General features: G+C 39.4%; 1 protein-coding gene across 10 annotated transcripts in view; it reads left to right on the forward strand.

Moving 5' to 3' along the window:
• Positions 1 to 20731, forward strand: part of LOC139749504 (cytosolic Fe-S cluster assembly factor NUBP2 homolog) — a 102268-nt gene that overhangs the window by 5379 nt on the left and 76158 nt on the right. For 5 of the 10 annotated variants that reach the window (XM_071663435.1, XM_071663438.1, XM_071663440.1 and 2 more), the window contains exons 2-3: positions 7876 to 7953; positions 20471 to 20534. In XM_071663435.1, the coding sequence (XP_071519536.1) occupies positions 7876 to 7953; positions 20471 to 20534 (142 nt within the window). The remainder of the gene's footprint in view (positions 1 to 7875; positions 7954 to 20470; positions 20535 to 20731) is intronic. The other 5 variants (XM_071663443.1, XM_071663442.1, XM_071663444.1 and 2 more) reach the window with 2 other exon arrangements.

Genomic DNA, 20731 nt, shown 5'->3' on the forward strand with positions numbered 1-20731 from the left:
AATGAGTATGCAGTCTGTTGGAGATGAGAAGGCCTGGAAAGTGAGTCAGTCGTTGTTTGATAATGTTATAGCGTTGTTGGCTGATTCAGGTGAGAAAATGCAGAAGTTGGTGACTGAGTTTTGAAGCATGTGTGAAAGGAGAAAGTTGAGAGCAGATATGTATATGAGCACGGTTATTTGGTTCAGCAGGCTTGAGGGACAAGTAAGTTGGGATGTAAGTTTGAATGGAGAAAAATTGGAGTAAGTGAAGTGTTTTAGAAGTCTGGAGTGGAGTTGGCAGTGAGTGGAACCTTGGAAGTGGAAGTGAGTCATAGGGTGTGGGAGAGGGCAAAGGCTCTATGAGCGCTGAAGAACTTGTAGAAAGAGGGAACGTTATCTTGTAGGGCAAAAATTGGTATGTTTGAATTGGTAGTTTCAACAACATTATATAGTTGCAAAGTATGGGTTATAGATGGGTTGTATGGAGGAGGGTGGATGTATTGGAAACAAGTGTTTGAGGACAATATGTGGTGTGAGGTGGCTTGATCAAGTACCATATATATTCGTTTATGAGTCTGCCTCATGTATACGTCAACCTTTGATTTTTGCTTAAGAAATCATTAATTTATGTTATTCCCCATGTATAGGGTAGTCCAAGTTTTTAAGGGTAATGGAACAACAAATTAGGGTAATAAAGCACCATATCTTATGGCAAATAAAACTCATCTCAGAAAATCCTCTCTAAAAAAGCACTCTGTGTCCTATAAACTGAGGTTTGCTGAGCCTGAAACACTGAGCTAAGGCAAATTGTTTGCCATTTATTGTTAATGGCACTTTACTCTAAAAAGTGAGTTAAATATTGTGTATTTCCATTCAAGTATTTATTCAAGTCAGTTTGGTTAGAATATTATTGTAATTATTATTTTTTTTTTTTTTTTACAAATTCATTTGAAAAGGAAATATAACCATATTTTAATTGAAAGCTATTAAAAACAGGGTAACATCTCTTGATATTCGGAAGGTTAGGTAAAGTCTTTTATATTATTTTACATTGGAAAAAGGACTGGTGATTGGGAATACCTGGTTTAAAAAGAGAGATATAGATAAATATACGTATGTAAGTAGGAGAGATGGCCAGAGAGTGTTATTGGATTATGTGTTAATTGATGGGCGCACAAAAGAAAGACTTTTGGATGTTAATGTGCTGAGAGGTGCAACTGGAGGGATGTCTGATCGTTATCTTGTGGAGGCGAAGGTGAAGATTTGTAGAGGTTTTCAGAAAAGAATAGAGAATGTTGGGGTGAAGAGAGTGGTGAGAGAAAGGAGACTTTTGTGAGGAAGTACCTGGAGAGACTGAGTGCAGAATGGAAAAAGGTGAGAACAAAGGACTTAAGGGGAGTGGGGGAGGAATGCGATGTATTTAGGGAAGCAGTGATGGCTTTTGCAAAAGATGCTTGTGGCATGAGAAGCGTGGGAGGTGGGCAGATAAGAAAGGGTAGTGATTGGTGGGATGAAGAAGTAAGATTTTTCGTGAAGAGAAGAGAGAGGCATTTGGACAAGTTTTGCAGGGAAATAGTGCAAATGACTGAGAGATGTATAAAAGAAAGAGGCAGGAGGTCAAGAGAAAGGTGCAAGAGGTGAAAAAGAGGGCAAATGAGAATTGAGGTGAGAGAGTATCATTAAATTTTAGGGAGAATAAAAAGATGTTTTGGAAGGAGGTAAATAAAGTGCATAAGACAAGAGAAGAAATGGGAACAATGGTGAAGGGGGCAAATGGGGAGGTGATAACAAGTAGTACTACGATGATGCGAGAAGGAGATGCAGTAAGTATTTTGAAGGTTTGTTGTATGTGTTAGATGATAGGTGGTATGCGAGGTGAGAGGGTTAGGGAGAATGATTTGGTAAACAGAGAAGAGGTAGTAAAAGCTTTGTGGAAGATGAAAGCCGGCAAGGCAGCGGGTTTGGATGGTATTGCAGTGGAATTTATTAAAAAAAGGGGTGACTGTGTTGTTGACTGATTGGTAAGGATATTTAGTATATGTATGACTCATGGTGAGGTGCCTGAGGATTGGCGGAATGCATGCATAGTGCCATTGTACAGAGGCTAGTGACACTGTACAGAGGCAAAGGGGATAAAGGTGAGTGGTCAAATTATAGAGGTATAAGTTTGTTAAGTATTCCTGGTAAATTATATGGGAGGGTATTGATTGAGAAGGTGAAGGCATATACAGAGCATCAGATTGGGGAAGAGCAGTGTGGTTTCAGAAGTGGTAGAGGATGTGTGGATCAGGTGTTTGCACTGAAGAATGTATGTGAGGAATACTTAGAAATGCAAATAGATTTGTATGTAGCATTTATGGATCTGGAGTAGGCATATGATAGAGTTGATAGAGATGCTCTGTGGAAGGTATTAAGAATATATGGTGTGGGAGGCAAGTTGTTAGAAGCAGTGAAAAGTTTTTATTGAGGATGTAAAGCATGTATATGAGTAGGAAGAGAGGAAAGTGATTGGTTCTCAGTGAATGTCAGTTTGCGGCAGAGGTGTGTGATGGCTCCATGGTTGTTTAATTTGTTTAAGGATGGGGTTGTTAGGGAGGTGAATGCAAGAGTTTTGGAGAGAGGGGCAAATATGCAGTCTGTTGTGGGTGAGTGAGCTGGGGAAGTGAGTCAGTTGTTGTTCGCTGATGGCTGATTCATGTGAGAAACTGCAGAAGCTGGTGACTGAGTTTGGTAAAGTGTGTGAAGGAAGAAAGCTGAGAGTAAATGTGAATAAGAGCAAGGTTATTAGGTACAGCAGGGTTGAGGGACAAGTCACTTGGGAGGTAAGTTTGAATGGAGAAAAACTGGAGGAAGTGAAGTGTTTTAGATATCTGGGAGTGGATTTGGCAGCAGATGGAACCATGGAAGCTGAAGTGAGTCACAGTGTGGGGGAGGGTCAAAGGTTCTGGGAGCGTTGAAAAATGTGTGGAAGGCAAGAACAATGTCTCAGAAAGCAAAAATGGATATGGTTGAAGGAGTAGTGGTTCCAACAATGTTATATGGTCACGAGGCATGGGCTATAGATAGAGTTGTGTGGAGGAGGATGGATGTGTTGAAAATGAGATGGTTGAGGACAATATGTAGTGTGAGGTTGTTTTATCGAGTAAGTAAGTAATGAAAGGGTAAGAGATGTGTGGTAATAGAAAGAGTGTGGTTGAGAGAGCAAAAGAGGGTGTTTTGAAGTGGTTTGGTCACATAGAGAGAATGAGTGAGGAAAGATTGACAGAGTGGATATATGTGTCAGAGGTGGAGGAAACAAGAAGTGGGAGACCAAATTGGAGGTGGAAAGATGGAGTAAAAAAGATTTTGAGCTATCGGGGTTTGAACATGCAGGAGGGTGCAAGGAATAGAGTGAATTGGAATGATGCGGTATACTGGGGTCGATGTGCTGTCAATGGATTGAACCAGGGCATGTGAAGCGTCTTGGGTAAACCATGGAAAGTTTTGTGGGGCCTGGATGTGGAAAGGGAGCTATGGTTTCGGTGCATTATACATGACAGCTAGAGACTGAGTATTCGTATATGTATGTTTATTATGTGTATCTCTATGTGTATACGTGAATGGATGTCTATGTTTGTTTCTTTCCTAACTCTACCTTGCTAGGATGGGAAACAGTGATCAGTTATGAAAAAATTTTCAGTTTTTAAGTTTTGTTATACTTGATCGCCATTTCCTGTGTCAGCGAGGTAACGCCAGGAAATAGAAGGAGAAAGACCCATCCACTCGTATGCACATACCTATATACATGTACATGTACATACATGGGTTTATATGTAGCATTTATGGATCTGGGGAAGGCATGTAATAGAGTTGATAGAGATGTTTTTTGGAAGGTCTCAAGAGTATATGGTGAGGGAGGTACTTTGCTAGAAGCAGTAAAGAGTTTTGATCAAGGATGTAAGGCATGTGTGTGTGTAGGAAGAGAGGAGAGTGACTTGTTTCCATTGAAGGTCTGTTTGTGGCAGGGATGTGTGATGTCCCCATGGTTGTTTAATTTGTTTATGGATGGGGTGGTTAGGGAGGTAAATGCAAGCGTTTTGGAGAGAGGGGCGAATATGCAGTCTGTTGAGGATGAGAGGGCCTTGGAAACGAGTCAGTTGTTGTTCGCCGATGATACAGCTCTGGTGGCTGATTCAAGTGAGAAATTGCAGAGGTTGGTGACTGAGTTTAGAGAAGTGTGTGAAAGGAGAAAGTTGAGAGTAAATGTAAATAAGAATGAGGTTATCAGGTTCAGCAGAGTTGAGGGACAAGTTAACTGGGATGTAAGTTTGAATGGAGAAAAATTGAAGGAAGTGAAGTGTTTTAGATATTTGGGAGTGGACTTAGCAATGAATGGAACCATGGAAGTGAGTCACAGGGTGGGGAAGGGGGCAAAGGTTCTGGGAATGATGAAGAATGAAAAGTACTTTTTTTGCAAATACTCAGAAATTTCAATTGTAATGAGTGAAAAGATCAATTAAGTTTCACAAGGTCCAGCTGGGATGTGTGAGAACTTTTAACCATCACCAACCTTGATATTTTAGGTAAGCTGTGAATAGAACAGTCTAACAATTTCCTAACTGCCAGCCAGGGGGTCTGCTCTTGTCCCTTGATCTCATATCTTAGTGAAACACTGACCTTCTTTACTTTAACCCTTACACTGTAGTTACCAGCCTTTCAAGTAGAGGAAAGGACAAAAGCATGTACAGGATCCACTGAATCAATATTGACAGCTGTTCAGGTAGAGAAAAGGAATATCTCACAGAGAATGATTAATGATAGTAGAGGGTAGGGAAGTTTAGGTGCCATTTTGGCAGCAGATCAGTGTAATGTGAAGAGTGAGGGAGAAGAACATAGACCTGGGGACACAGAGTTACACAAGAAATCAGTTGAAGTGGTTGAAAGAATGATATGCACTGTAGGAGATGAAGCAAACCAGGAAGTATTTGGGCTAGTCATAGGATGGTTTAGAAAAGTAGGGACCATGTAGAAACAGTGCCTGCTGGCCAAAAGAGAGATTAAGAAACATAAGAGACATAGAGGTTGACACTTACACACTGAGGTATCTAGCTGAAAAGTGAATGGCACCAAACTTTGAAAGATCAGTAAAGCAGGAGATTTATAACTGAAAATTACTGATTATATTTAGCTTGGAAGATCATATGTCAGATGAGGAAGAAAGGGGGAAAAAGGAGGACATGCAGTGTAAAAAGTTTGCTTGAGGTCATGGGACTGTCAGATAGAGATTCTATGATAGAAAGAAGAATTGGTGGTTATTATAACCAAGATGGAAGGGGGCCACCACTAGTGGTTACATTTGATGTGAAGTCATCAAGCCAGAAAGTACTTAGAAAAGCTAAGAATGTCAAAAGCATTTTGGAACTCATTAGGTTATTCATCAAATGTGATAAATCCAAGGAAGAGAGGAAGAAATCCAGAGCACAGTCAGAAGACAAAAACTGGGGATGCCACATGTAGCTAGAGGATGGAGCAGCCCCAGTAGAACTTTAGAGAGGGTAGGAGATGGTAGTGACAGATTGAAAGTAATGTATTCCTATGTCGATGGATTGAGTTCATTTTTAAAAACTTAGAATTCAAGGATTGTAAGGGAAAGTGTACTTAATATTGGAGTCGTGGAAACTAAGCTTACTAAAGAGATGAGCTGTTACTTGCTCTGCTCAGAGGGTTACATGATAAGCAAGAAAGGAAAGTTAAGGCAGAAGAGAGGGAGGATTATTCCTTTTGACTAAAAAGCGCTTGAAGTTTCAAGAAATGTGGGAGATGGCTCATTCAGACTACTTACTAGGAATAGTACTTGAAGGGAAGAGCATAGTGGTGTTATTATTATATATTCCTTCAGAGAATAACAGAACAAACATACAGTGATAATAGTGAAGGAAAAGGCAGGATGGTACATGAAGCAGTGAAACATTCCCATCCTAGAAATGGTAAAAGTACTGATAATGGGGAATTTCAATTAGAAAGAGACAGATGGAAATTTTGGATTCTCAAGGTGATAGGGAGTCATGGAAACAAGTTTTTAGAGTGTATACAGGAAAATTTTCTACACCAACATGTAACGGAGCATATTGGGATGAGAAAGACTGATATGTTCACACATAGTAGCTTGGATGATGAGAACATTATACATGATAAACCAATTGGAAGAAATGATTATGGAATGCTCAAAGTCTGAATATGTGGTAAAAGAGGACATTAAAAGAGCAAAGCTGAGACAGAAAGTAATTTCTATGGAAATGTAGGCTGGGAAATGATATTCAGTAGCTTGGAACCAGGGCGTTGTGGTGAGGTTGTGAAATTTGCAGTGAAGGAATAGAAGCATGGATACCTTAAACTTCATTTACAGAAGCTACAAGAAGAAAGAAGGAATTGTTTTATTAAACATGTCATGAAGCAGCTTCAAGATGTGCAGTTACAAAGTATAGATGGCACTCCAGACAGCCAACATTTGCACTGTATAGGAAAGCATGGAACAAGCATAGCAGGATGGGAAAGGAGAAACAAAGAAGCTTTGGAAAGAATATTGTGGACAAGGCTGGTGCAAATCCAAAACTTTTTTTTGTAGATTCACTAGGGTTAATTGTCAGGCAAGGAATACCAAATTAGGCTAAGGGATTCAGAGGCATAAGTTATTGAGGATAATGTAGGGTTAAGTGAGAAACTGAATAACATGCTCAATAGTGTTTTTACAGTGGAAGACACTCTAGCCCGACTACTATTGATATAGAATGGGAAAGAATTTTAGAAATCATTAAGATATGTAGAAAAAATAGTAACAGAATACTAAAAGAGCTTGGTCCATATAAGGCTTAGGGTCCTGATGAAATTTCATTTGTGCTGAAGAGGTGTGCAGATGTGGTAATAAACCATATGATACTGTTCAAGATGTCACTGGAGAGAGGCAAAGTGCCAAGGGAATGAAAAAAAGCAAACCATACCTATTTATGAGAGAGGAGATTAGAAATATGCTTTGAACTACAGACTGGTCTCACAAAGGTGTGGTGCGTAAAATTCTGGAAAAAATTATTAGAAAGCAAGTTGATGAATTTCTGTGGCGGAGAAATTTCCAAAGTGAAAGACTCCAAGTCATGTAACTTACCTCTAGAGTTCTGTGAGAGTGAGCTCATTCCTTGACAAGGGAAGCCTGGGTGGACTGTCTGTATCTGAATTGCCTGAAAGTATTTGACTCTGTACTGCATGGGAGGATTGTTGAGGAACTGGATCACTTGGATGAAATAATGGGGAGACTCCTTTGATGGATAGAAAATTGTCGTAGTAGGATGGAACAAAGAACACATGTTAGAGAAGCTTTTCCTAATGGGTTGAGGCGACCAGTGGAGTGCCACGGGGTTTGGTTCTGGCACCATTATTTTTATTCATTTGTGCTAATGCCTTGACTTAAGGTAAGGAATCTTACCTGAACATATTTGCAAATAATGCAAAGGTCATGAGAGAGGTGACAAGCAAGGAGGATTGCATCAGCTTAAAAGGGGACCTAAACAGATTCCAAAGTTGGTCAGAAACATGGTTGATGAAATTCAACCTGAGCAAAAGTGAAGTGATGAGGATGGGACAAAGCAGGAAATAAGCTTCAAGATACAAGAAGGTAAGAACAACAACTTTTTCATGAAAGGTGTAAGATTATCTGGGCATCATTTCAACACATAACAGTACAGTACATAGGTAAGTACTGTAGCTAATGTCTGTGACTTAAAGTACTTACAGTGAATAAGGAAAAGATAACTAGATAACTAACATCTCAACAAATATTATCCTAATACCAGAGAAAATACAGTGGATTTGTATCTAGATTTACTGAAAAGATATGAAAGATGAAGTAAATGTTTATATCCACAGGGACAGGAACTGCACAACATGTCAGCCCAACTTCATGATATTGAAGATCTGGGATTTCAAGAATGTCCTGCAGACACGGTAATGTGTGAATTTATCAGGTACAGAGATGTGCTTAGTTTTTGTCAGTTAAGACAGCAGAAATGTTGATTTTAGAAAATAGTATAACAATCTAAAGAATGAAATGTATTAACTATGTTAAAAGAAACTTTACCCCTAGTCTGTACCATAAAAAGTTCAAGAAATTGTGATTGAGTGCAGAGGCTAAGAGATGGGATCCCTTCCCCATGCAGTATGGTGTGTGTATGTTTTTATTTATTTATATTTATCTGAGGGGGTTGGGGAGATTTATACTCAGTGGGAATCATATTAGATTTTAGATTTCTATATGCTGTCCACATTTATGATCTCATAATTTGGTTTATTTCATTTGTCTTTTGGTAGTGGTGTAAGATGATTGGTGTATCGTGTATGATATTCTCATTTTCCTTGCAATTGAGTGTGAAGATAAGTTCTAGTAATGATGGAGTATCAGTAACTGTCATCATTCTCTTTTTCCATGCTACTGAGTGTGAAGATAAGTCCTAGTAATGATGGAATATTAGTAACTATCATTCTAGTATGTTCACTGATGTGCAGGTGTAGGAATATTTGTTTATACACTAGAAATTTTTGTATCCGTAGGAATCCAAATTCCTCCTGCTGTCTCTTTATTAGTGTAATCTCCATTATCAGTGCTTTATTATGCCTGAGAAGTGCATTTTACTGCTTGATATGCTATCCTGATTGTTCCTTCATTGTTGGCATGTTATATTTGTTCTCATTTGGAAAAATTCCTTGGAGGGTTAGATATAATTGACAATATGCACATCTTTCCTATTGTTACCCTTCCCATTGTGTATTGATTGAATTGACCGTCTTTCAGTATTTCCTGAAAGTGCTGTCTGTTAATAATAGGGCCATTCCTCCCCTTCCTCTGTCATCTTTTTCTTTGTTACCATGTATCCCTCACGACCAGTGTTATTCACTGTGTGGCTTGAAAGAGAGACAAGAAAAAAAGACTACTTGAATAAGAGATATTGTAAGTAATATCAGTAGTTGTAGAGAAAAATGACCTGATTATCTAACTACAACATATAAAAGGTAGAGATGTAATGTGTATTTTATGTGCTAAGTTAGGTTTTTTACAAAGATTTTACATGTGTACGTTTTTCAAAACTTTTGTGGCCCTTTTCACATTTTCTGTCTCTCCATTTAGCTCTCCGTAGTCTTCAAGTAAACACTGTTATAGAGAGTTGCAATTTACAGACCCTAAGCCTTGGGGGGTTGTCATTCCATGTGTGGTGGGGTGGCAAAAGGAATGAATAAAGGCAGCAAGTATGAGTTATGTACATGTGTATATATATATTTGTGTATGTATATATATGTATACGTTGAAATGTATAGGTATGTATATGTGTGTGTGTGGACATGTATGTATATACGTGTGTATGTGGAATATATCCCTGGGGATAGGGGAGAAAGAATACTTCCCATGCATTCCTTATGTGTCGTAGAAGGTGACTAAAGGGGACGGGAGCGGGGGGCTGGAAACCCTCCCCTCCTTGTATTTTAACTTTCTAAAAGGGAAACAGAAGAAAGAGTCACGCGGGGAGTGCTCATCCTCCTCGAAGGCTTAGATTGGGGTGTCTAAATGTGTGTGGATGTAACCAAGATGAGAAAAAGGAGAGATAGGTAGTATGTTTGAGGAAAGGAACCTTGATGTTTTGGCTTTGAGTGAAACGAAGCTCAAGGGTAAAGGGGAAGAGTGGTTTGGGAATGTCTTGGGAGTAAAGTCAGGGGTTAGTGAGAGGACAAGAGCAAGGGAAGGAGTAGCACTACTCCTGAAACAGGAGTGGTGGGAGTATGTGATAGAGTGTAAGAAAGTAAACTGTAGATTGATATGGGTAAAACTAAAAGTGGATGGAGAGAGATGGGTGATTATTGGTGCATATGCACCTGGGCATGAGAAGAAAGATCATGAGAGGCAAGTGTTTTGGGAGCAGCTGAGTGGGTGTGTTAGTAGTTTTGATGCACGAGACCGGGCTATAGTGATGGGTGATTTGAATGCAAAGGTGAGTAATGTGGTAGTTGAGGGAATAATTGGTGGATATGGGATGTTCAGTGTTGTAAATGGAAATGGCGAAGAGCTTCTAGATTTATGTGCTGAAAAAGGACTGGTGATGGGGAATACCTGGTTTAAAAAGAGAGATATACATAAGTATTCGTGTGTAAGTAGAGAGATGGCCAGAGAGCGTTATTGGATTATGTGTTAATTGATAGGCGCATGAAAGAGAGAATTTTGGATGTAAATGTGCTGAGAGGTGCAACTGGAGGGATGTCTCGTCATTATCTTGTCGAGGCAAAGGTGAAGATTTGTAGAGATTTTCAGAAAAGAAGAGAAATGTTGGGGTGAAAAGAGTGGTAAGAGTAAGTGAACTTGGGAAGGAGATTTGTGTGAGGAAGTACCAAGAGAGACTGTGTACAGAATGGAAAAAGGTGAGAACAAAGGATGTAAGGGGAGTGGGGGAGGAATGGGATGTATTTAGGGAAGCAGTGATGGCTTGCACAAAAGATGCTTGTGGCATGAGAAGCATGGGAGGTGGGCAGATTAGAAAGGGTAGTGAGTGGTGGGATGAAGAAGTAAGAGTATTAGTGAAAGAGAAGAGAGAGGCATTTAGATGATTTTTGCAGGGAAATAATGCAAATGACTAGGAGATGTATAAAAGAAAGAGGCAGGAGGTCAAGAGAAAGGTGCAAGAGGTGAAAAAGAGGGGAAATGAGAGTTGGGGTGAGAGAGTATCATTAGATTTTAGGGAGAATAAAAAGATGTTTTGGAAGGAGGTAAATAAAGTGCATAAGACAAGGGAACAAATGGAAACTTCAAAATCTTTTTCACTCCATCTTTCTACCTCCAATTTGGTCTCCCACTTCTCGTTCCCTCCGCTTCTGACACATATATCCTTTTGGTCAATCTTACCTCACTCATTCTCTCCATGTGACCAAACCATTTCAAAACACCCTCTTCTGCTCTCTCAACCACACTCACTTTTATTACCACACATCTCTCTTGGAATTGGACTCACTTGGAAGCGGAAGTGAGTCATGGGGGGTCTGGGAGTGTTGAAGAATGTGTGGGAGGCGAGAACATTATCTCGGAAAGCAAAAATGGCTTTGTTTGAAGGAATAGTGGTTTCAGCAATGTTATATGGTTGCAAGGCATGGGATATGGATAGCATTGTGCAGAGGAGGGTGGATGTGTTGGAAATAAGATGTTTGAGGACAATATGTAGTGTGAGGTGGGTTGATCGAGGAAGTAATGAGAGGGTAAGAGAGATATGTGGTAATAAAATGAGTGTGGTTGAGAGAGCAGAAGAGGGTGTGTTGAAATGGTTTGGTCACATGGAGAGAATGAGCGAGGAAAGATTGACCAAGAGGATATATGTGTCAGAGGTGGAGGGAAGGAAGAGAATGGGAGACCAAATTGGAGGTGGAAGGATGGAGTGAAAAAGATTTTGAGCAATCGGGGCCTGAACATGCAGGAGGGTGAAAGGCGTGCAAGGAATAGAGTGAGTTGGAACGATGTGTTATACTGGGGTCGACGTGCTGTCACTGGATTGAACCAGGGCACGTGAAGTGTCTGGTGTAAACCATGGAAAGTTTTGTGGGGCCTGGATGTGGAAAGGGAGTTATGGTTTCTGTGCATTAAACATGATGGCTAGAGACAGTGTGAACGAATGTGGCCTTTGTTGTCTTTTCCTAGCACAACCTCGCGCGTGTGTGGAGGGAGGGGGTGCCATTTCATGTGTGGCGGGGTGGCGACAGTAATGAATAAAGGCAGCAAGTATGAATTATGTATTTGTGTATATATGTATATGTCTGTGTATGTATATATATGTATACATTGAAATGTATAAGTATGTACATGTGTGTGTGTGTGTGTGGACGTGTATGTATATACATGTGTATGTGGATGGGATGGGCCATTCTTTCGTCTGTTCCCTTGTGCTACCTCGCGAAAGTGGGAGACAGCGATAAAGTACAATAAAATAAAATAAATTTAAAAATGTATATAAGTTAAGATTTTAACTCTCTCAATGGGGAAACAGAAGAAAGAGTTATGCGGGGATTGTTCATCCTCCTCAAAGGCTCAGATTGATGTGTTTAAATGTGTTGATGTAACCAGGATGAGAAAAAAGGAGAGATAGATAGTATGTTAGAGGAAAGGAACCTGGATGTTTTGACTCTGAGTGAAACTAAGCTTAAGGGTAAAGGGGAAGTATGGTTTGGGAATGTCTTGGGAGTAAAGTCAGGGGTTGGTGAGAGGACAAGAGCAAATGAAAGAGTAGCACTACTCCTGAAGCAGGAGTTGTGGGAGTATGTGATAGAGTGTAAGAAAGTAAACTCTAGATTGATATGGGTAAAACTGAAAGTATGTGATAGAGTGTAAGAAAGTAAACTCTAGATCGATATGGGTAAAACTGAAAGTGGATGGAGAGAGATGGGTGATTATTTAATGCTTATGCACCTGGTCATGAGAAGAATCATGAGAGGCAAGTGTTTTGGGAGCAGCTGAGTGAGTGTGTTAGCAATTTTGATGCACGAGACCGGGTTATAGTGATGGGTGATTTGAATGTAAAGGTGAGTAATGTGGCAGTTGAGGGTATAATTAGTGTTGTAAATGGAAATGGTAAAGAGCTAGTAGATTTGTGTGCTAAAAAAGGACTGATGATTGGGAATACCTGGTTTAAAAAGAGAGAGATACATAAGTGTACATATGTAAGTAGGAGAGATGGCCAGAGAGTGTTATTGGATTATGTGTTAATTGATAGGCGTGGGAAAGAGGGACTTTTAGATGTTAATGTGCAGAGAGGTGCAACTGGAGGGATAACTGGTCATGATCTTGTGGAGGCGAAGGTGAAGATTTGTAGAGGTTTTCAGAAAAGAAGAGAATGTTGGGGTGAAGAGAGGGGTGAGAGTAAGTGAGCTTGGAAAGGAGACTTGTGTGAGGAAGTACCAAGAGAGACTGAGTGCAGAATGGGAAAAGGTGAGAGCAAATGATGTAAGGGGAGTGGGGGGAGGAATGGGATGTATTTAGGGAAGCAGTGATGGCTTGCGCAAAAGATGCTTGTGGCATGAGAAAGGTGGGAGGTGGGGAGATTAGAACGGGTAGTGAGTGGTGGGATGAAGAAGTAAGATTGTTAGTGAAACAGGAGAGATAGGCATTTGAATGATTCTTGCAGGGAAGTAGTGTGAATGATTGGGAGATGTATAAAAGAAAGAGGCAGGAGGTCAAGAGAAAGGTGCAAGAGGTGAAAAAGAGGGCAATTGAGAGTTGGTGTGAGAGAGTATCATTATATTTTAAGGAAAATGAAAAGATGTTTTGGAAGGAGATAGATAAAGTGCATAAGACAAGAGAACAAATGGGAACATCGGTGAAGGGGGCAAATGGGGAGGTAATAACAAGTAGTGGTGAAGTGAGAAGATGGAGTGAGTATTTTGAGTGTTTTTTGAATGTGTTTGATGATGTAGTGGCAGGTATAGGGTGTTTTGGTTGAGGTGGTGTGCGAAGTGAGAGGGTCAGGGAGAATGGATTGGTAAACAGAGAAGAGGTAGTGAAAGCTTTGCAGAAGATGAAAGCCGGCAAGGCAGTGGGTTTGGATGGTATTGCAGTGGAATTTATTAAAAAGGGGGTGACTGTGTTGTTAACTGGTTGGTGAGGATATTCAGTGTATGTATGGTTAATAGTGAAGTGCTTGAAGATTGGTGGAATGCATGCACAGTGCCATTGTACAAAGGCAAAGTGGATAAAGGTGAGTGTTCAAATTACAGAGGTATAAGTTAGTTGAGTATTTCTGGGAAATTATATGGGAGGGTATTGATTAAGAGGGTGAAGGCATGTACAGAGCATCAGATTGGGGAAGTGCAGTGTGGTTTCAGAAGTGTTAGAGGATGTGTGGATCAGGTGTTTGCTTTGAAGAATGTATGTGAGAAATACTTAGAAAAACAAATGGATTTGTATGTAGCATTTATGGATCTGGAGAAGGCACATGATAGAGTTGATAGAGATGCTCTGTGGAAGGTATTAAGAGTATATGGTGTGGGAGGTAGGTTGCTAGAATCAGTGAAAAGTTTATATCAAGGATGTAAGGCTTGTGGATGAGTAGGAAGAGAGGAAAGTTATTGGTTCTTAGTGAATGTCAGTTTGCAGCAGAGATGTGTGATGTCTCCATGGTTGTTTAATTTGTTTATGGATGAGTTTGTTAGGGAGGTGAATGCAAGAGTTTTGGAGAGAGGGGCAAGTATGCAGTCTGTTGTTGAGGAGAGGGCTTGAGAAGTGAGTCAGTTGTTGTAGGGTTGAGGGACAAGCCAATCGGGAGGTAAGTTTGAATGGAGATAAACTGGAGGAAGTAAAGTGCTTAAGATATCTGGGAGTGGATTTGGCAGCAGATGGAACCATGGAAGCGGAAGTGAGTCACAGGATGGGGAAGGGGGCGAAGGTTCTGGGAGTGTTGAAAAATATGTGGAAGTTGAGGACATTATCTTGGAGAGCAAAAATGGGTATGTTTGAAGGAATAGTGATTCCAACAATGTTATATGGTTGCGAGGCATGGGCTATAGATAGGGTTGTGCGGGGAAGATTGGGTGTGTTGGAAATGAGATGTTTGAGGACAATATGTGGTGTGAGGTGGTTTGATTGAGTAAGTAATGAAAGGGTAAGAGAGATGTTTGGTAAAAAAAAAAAGATGTGGTTGAGAGAGCAGAAGAGGGTGTATTGAAATGGTTTGGTCACATGGAGAGAATGAGTGAGGAAAGATTGACAAAGAGGATATATGTGTCAGAGGTGGAGGGAACGATAAGTGGGAGACCTAATTGGAGGTGGAAGGATTGAGTTAAAAAGATTTTGAATGATTGGGGCCTGACCATACAGGAGGATGAAAGGCGTGCAAGGAATAGAGTGAATTGGAATGATGTATACTGGGGTCGATGTGCTGTCAATGGATTGAACCAGGTCATGTGAAGCATCTGAGGTAAAACGTGGGAAGTTTTGTGGGGCCTGGATGTGGAAAGGGAGCTATGGTTTCGGTGCATTACACATAACAGCTAGAGACTGAGTATTGACGAATGTGGCCTTTCTTGTCTTTTCCTAGTGCTACCTCGCAAACGTTGGTGGGAGGGGGTGCCATTTCACGTGTGGCGGGGTGGTGATGGGAATGGATGAAGGCAGCAAATATGAATATGTACATGTGTGTATATATGTATATGTCTGTGTATGTATATGTATGTATACATATACATGTATAATGCAGGAGACAGTGACAAAGTATGATAATAAATATATAGATAAACACATTTATTTTATTTGTTATAGTTTGTCGCTGTCTCCCACATTAGCGTGGTAACGCAAGGAAACAGATGAAAGAATGGCCCAACCCGCCCACATACACGTGTATATACATAGACGCCTGCACATGCACATATACATACCTATACATTTCAACGTATACATACATATACATACACAGACACATACATATATACACATGTACTTATTCATCCATGCTTCCTTCATCCATTCCTGCCGCACAGACACATACATATATACACATGTACTTATTCATCCATGCTTCCTTCATCCATTCCCGCCGCCACCCCACCACACATGAAATGGCACTCCCTTCCCCTCGCATGTGCTCAAGGTAGCGCTAGGAAAAGACGACAAAGGCCACATTCGTTCACACTCAGTTCCTAACTGTCATGTGTAATGCACCAAAACCACAGCTCCCTTTCCACATCCAGAAAATGATGGAGGAAAGATTAGATCATGCAAGAGTTGCTGAGGGACAACTCTTTTACATTAGTGGTATGTTTGTGTGAGTGTATATGGTAGATCAGCTCATGAAATCTCAGGCATCAGTCATGTGGTATTTAATGAAAGGTTGAGGCTTTTTTAGATTACTAGTTATCCTCTTTTTTTCAGTTTTGTGTAAGAATATTATTCGTGTGACTTTCACAGTGATGAAAATACACTTATACATTATGAGGTTGGGAATAAGATTTTGTAGACCAAATGTTGCTATACAGCAAAGATATTGATTATATGGCTTACAGCCTAATGATGGCTTGCAGTTGTTTTACCTACCACTTGAAAGAAAGAGATGAAAAAGAAACAATAAGTAACTGAATAAGAGATATTGTAAATAATAATTGTAAGTAGAGTGAAAAATGTTCTGTTTATTGAACTACAGCATGTAAAGTATAGATATTAAGTGTAACTTCTAATGCACTTAAGGGCATTTTTGTATTGTGATTTTGTGTGTATACATTTGTCAAATCCCTTTTGGTCCAGTTGAAATTTTATGTTAAACCAGTTGGCCCTACCTCTTTTTCTAGTGATAACCACTGTTATGGAGAGTCATGGTTACCAGAATATGCGAATTTTGGAGTGACTTAACATTAGAGGGATGAGGTGTATGGTATGTTAAATTCACTTTTAATTTTTATCCACAGAAGTCATAAGCCAACCACTGTAGTTGCTTTCCTTGAAGGCCCCGTAATTTTCAGAACCGTGGTTGGCAAGTTTAGGGAAATGGGGGTAAGGGGGAGTGATCCTTGAAACACATACCTTGAGTTCTATAATGAATACTTCATGGTTGAAAACAATGAGAATATTTTAATTTAAAAGCAGCATGTTATTCTGTGAAAGTACAAGAAAATGATGTTCTAAATAGTAAAGTAATAATATGATAGCAGTATGTTACCAATGATGCCCTGCCTCTTTACTCCAAACAGCAATAAGGCATTTATGCTGCTCAAGAGGCTTCCTCATAGCTCACCCTAGCAACACTGCCTAGTTATGACATTCATCCTTTCAGTCCTTAGAAGTGGTAGTCTGCTGGTCTGGGCCACAAGCAGCCTACATCCTCATGATGCTTGCCCAGTGGGGGGAGAGAGAGAGAGAGAGAGAGAGAGAGAGAGAGAGAGAGAGAGAGAGAGAGAGAGAGAGAGAGAGAGAACCATGGATACTCAAAACTTGATGCCCTTGATAGTAAGTTTGTATACATTATTGAAAGTGTGTATACTCTAAACTATATTTGTAAAAATGTGGTAGGCAAGGGAACTCTGTATGTCACATGATGCCAATTTTGAATTGATTTTAGTAGTGTTTAGGGTCCCTCAAAGTATGGGGCCAAGGACACTTGCCCTAAGTGGCTTAACCTTACCATGCCTCAGACTGGGATTAAATAAAAGAAAGTAAATTGTTTGTCACGAAAGAGCAGCATTGTCAGCTGGTAAGCTTCAATGCTTTTTATGGATAGACATTATTTTTGTGCTAGTCAGCTGTCTAAACCTTTAAGGTCTCCAGATGGATATTTATGTTAGCTAAGTGATGTCTTTAGACAAACATTTATGTAGACTTTTGTGACTCAGTTGCCAAGCCTGTGTAATGATTTTAGGGGGTTAGTGTACAGTGATTTCTCCTTGCAGTCAGTCAATGAGATCATACTTACTTGAGTTTATTTGGAAGGAAATTGAGTGGCTTTTAGCTAGATTTAATGGACTAGGCAGATGATCCTGAATAATTTGACAGTGATGATCTGTCTTTGGATCATGTGGAGAGTGATTTTGTGGATACTGGCTCTTTCATTATTGAAAGTGGACCAAAATGAAGCAGGTGAAGGTTTTCTAGCAAAAGTGAAGGCATTATTACCAACATGTACTTGACTTTGGTAATACTGCATGTAACTGATGCTGCTGGTAATTTTACATACTTTTATAGTTTTTCTGTTATGAGAAAACAATATTCAGTGATCACCTTTTCAGTGCATCTATAGATATTTGGATATAGGTGAATGAGCAATGGTTATTCACTTGATAACTAGGCCTCATTCTTATACTATTTTATGAGTTGTGTTGAAATGTCTACAAAACTTCTACATGTTATTGGAGTGAAAGTAACTGATGAACTATACTCATGAAGTCTTTTTGCCATTATAATATGAATACAGTACCCAGCATTTTCTTTGAGGAGCATAGGCCTCCCCACCACCAGTTTAAGCGATGTTTTCACTGATTCTGTTGAATTTAAAAATGTTTACCCCTTTCTTTTATTGTACCCCACATTTTCCCAAATCAACGTAGCCCTCCCCAATATATGATTTTTTTTTTTTCTATGTAAAGTTTTAAAAGTTTTTGTTGAATTTTAAGTGTTTCCCTTTTGAGGAACCCAAATTTTCCAAGATCAGTATCACCCTCCCCACCATCGACTTTCATAGGTTTTCTTTTTTTCTTAAATTGTTTCTCTTGCTTTTACAATATCTCACATTTTCCCAGTCAGTATAGCCCTCCCCACCATCACCTGCATTAGATTTTCAAGAGCATAACAACCTCCATAATATGGGTTTTAATGATGTATAACAATAATGCACCAGAACAATAGATCTTCAAGAATGTAACTTTAGTACCGTATGAAGGCTAGATGTATTTGAAGAAAGTAGATTCAAACAGCATGATACAGTAACTCAGGTTGAGCAGTAACACAAGTTGAGCTTTGATTTTTGGGCACACCTTCCACTTCCTCCTATGTCTAACCACTGATATGATAGCAAAGTTATGTATTTTTGTAAAATCATTGTCAGATGTATTTTAGATAAAATAAAAATTCTCCCTTGATTAATGAACATTAAGATGGACTCCACCCAATGAGTGCTTGGGGCTAGACTGTGTAGATTGCATAGAAATTATAAAGTTTGGCAATGAGTGGTTGACTTTAAAAGTCTGTATTTAAATGTTGAACTTTAGAAGTTCACATAAAAAGATTTATTCAGTGGTACTTTAATGATGTTTTAGAATGATGGAATTTTATCTAGAAATTTCTTTAGGAATGTAGCATTCATATAATGATACTTCATTGTTCTGCTCTCAATTTTTCATCAGTTAACTGCATGAACTTTAGAAAGTTTTTCACCTCATGTTTAATCAGACCTGTAGCCAGGAGGGGAGGCAAGAGTGCTTGCCACTCTCACCACAGAGCAGAGTCTGGCCAGACTACAGCTGTATTTTTACATTATGTAGAGTATTTTCTTTTTGTACTTGTGTAAGTCACATTGTAAAGAAATTGGCAAGCTATAAGTGTATGATTTATAATATAAATGTAGTGGTTTTTGTTGACCTAGCAGCATTAGGCCCATCAGCAGATGATGTAACATTTTGTTTACCAACCACAGTTATCAGTATAGTTGATATTTGGTGCATTTTCGCCATGATATGGGTAAGGTATTTCATCTAAAACTGCATTAAGCTGTGAAATCTAGCATGAAATGATGGTGCAGTTGAATAATGGTCTAGATGATAGGGTATTTACCATAGTTCTAATGTCTCTCCTTCCCTTTTCTGTTCATTGTAGACCTTATTACTCAGTATATGCAGTACATATACTATATGTGTTTCAACTACTAGTGGCCTACATAATGACTTGGCAGTAAATTTACTCATTTCATGACATCATTATAGTTATGAAAATAATTGTGAAAAATAGTAAATAGATAATTGAGATAAAAATGGTGCACTAAAAGTGGTTGGTAAACAGCCAATGACCAGGGATGTATATTACCAGTACTGTCTGCCTGGGTATAAGGAAGGTTAGCAATGGCTGCTTAGTGAGTCATCACTATGTGGTTGTCTGGTTGCACTCCTCTGACCAAGGTAGCTGTCTTTTCTTTCTGCCTCACCCACACATGGACAACTGGCATTCTGTTCACAAGCAATCTCTCCTTGTCACCCATGACACTTGGCAACACTTAACTCAAATAGCTCATTCTTCGTAACTCCAGATTTTCCTGCAGTAAGCACTATATGCTATCCCTGCTTTTTTGCAAGATGGTAGGAGCAGTAGATGGTAGTAGAAGCATCTAGGCAAGAGCATTAGGTAGAAACATTAGGTGAAAGTAGGTAAAAATAGTCTGCAGGAGCCTTAGATAGGAGGCTCTGCAAGCACTGTGTTAGAGTTTCCATCTGCCAGTGACCTGTTAAGGGTGAGGCATGAAAGGCTAAGAAGCAGCACTAAAGTTCACTACTCATGCACGTGGACATATCACTGTATGCAAAATACTAATATTTTCTCTTTTTGTTTCTTTAGATCTTAAATTTTAGAATACCAACAACATAATCATCACTAAACTTCTTCATGGGTATATTTTTCTCATTTTTTTGTAATAGATCAAGTTTCTTGTGAATCATGTTTTCCTTGAATAGAATATTGGGGGCGGTGTGCTGGTCTTTTGAAGACAATGTGGATGCACTTGAGGGGTGACATTATGAAAACGTCACTTGCCTCAGTATGGTGCAGATTGCCAGTGTCAACACTGGAGTTTGGAGCGTGAAGCAGCCACTACGAATATTCACACTGTGTGCTTATGATTCTTTGAGAATTGTCCTCAGATTGTTAGCATGTAGGATTCTTTTTTGTGAAACTTTTTTTTCAAGATTTGTCAGAGTGAGCCTGTAAAAATTAAGATGATATTTTCCAGGAATTTTACTTGGAAATTTCTTTTTACAGAGAGATGCTGGAAGAGCACAGGTGTGTGAGGGATGTCCTGGTAAAGAGCTTTGCTTGTCAGAGGGTATGTTATAAATTGTTGGATTTTATTTCAGTGCGTTGTAGGAAAATTATTGATTGCAAATTATATTACAAGTAGCAGTGTAGAATAAGTGAACAAAAGTATTGGTTTTGAAAACTGAATAACTTTATGTCTTTGAGTTGGTGTCCTGCGAGCATGAGATATATTTTTGGTGAGGAATCTTAAGTGTTTAATCATCC

Source organism: Panulirus ornatus, chromosome 7, assembly GCF_036320965.1.
Source record: "Panulirus ornatus isolate Po-2019 chromosome 7, ASM3632096v1, whole genome shotgun sequence".
NCBI lineage: Eukaryota > Metazoa > Arthropoda > Malacostraca > Decapoda > Palinuridae > Panulirus > Panulirus ornatus.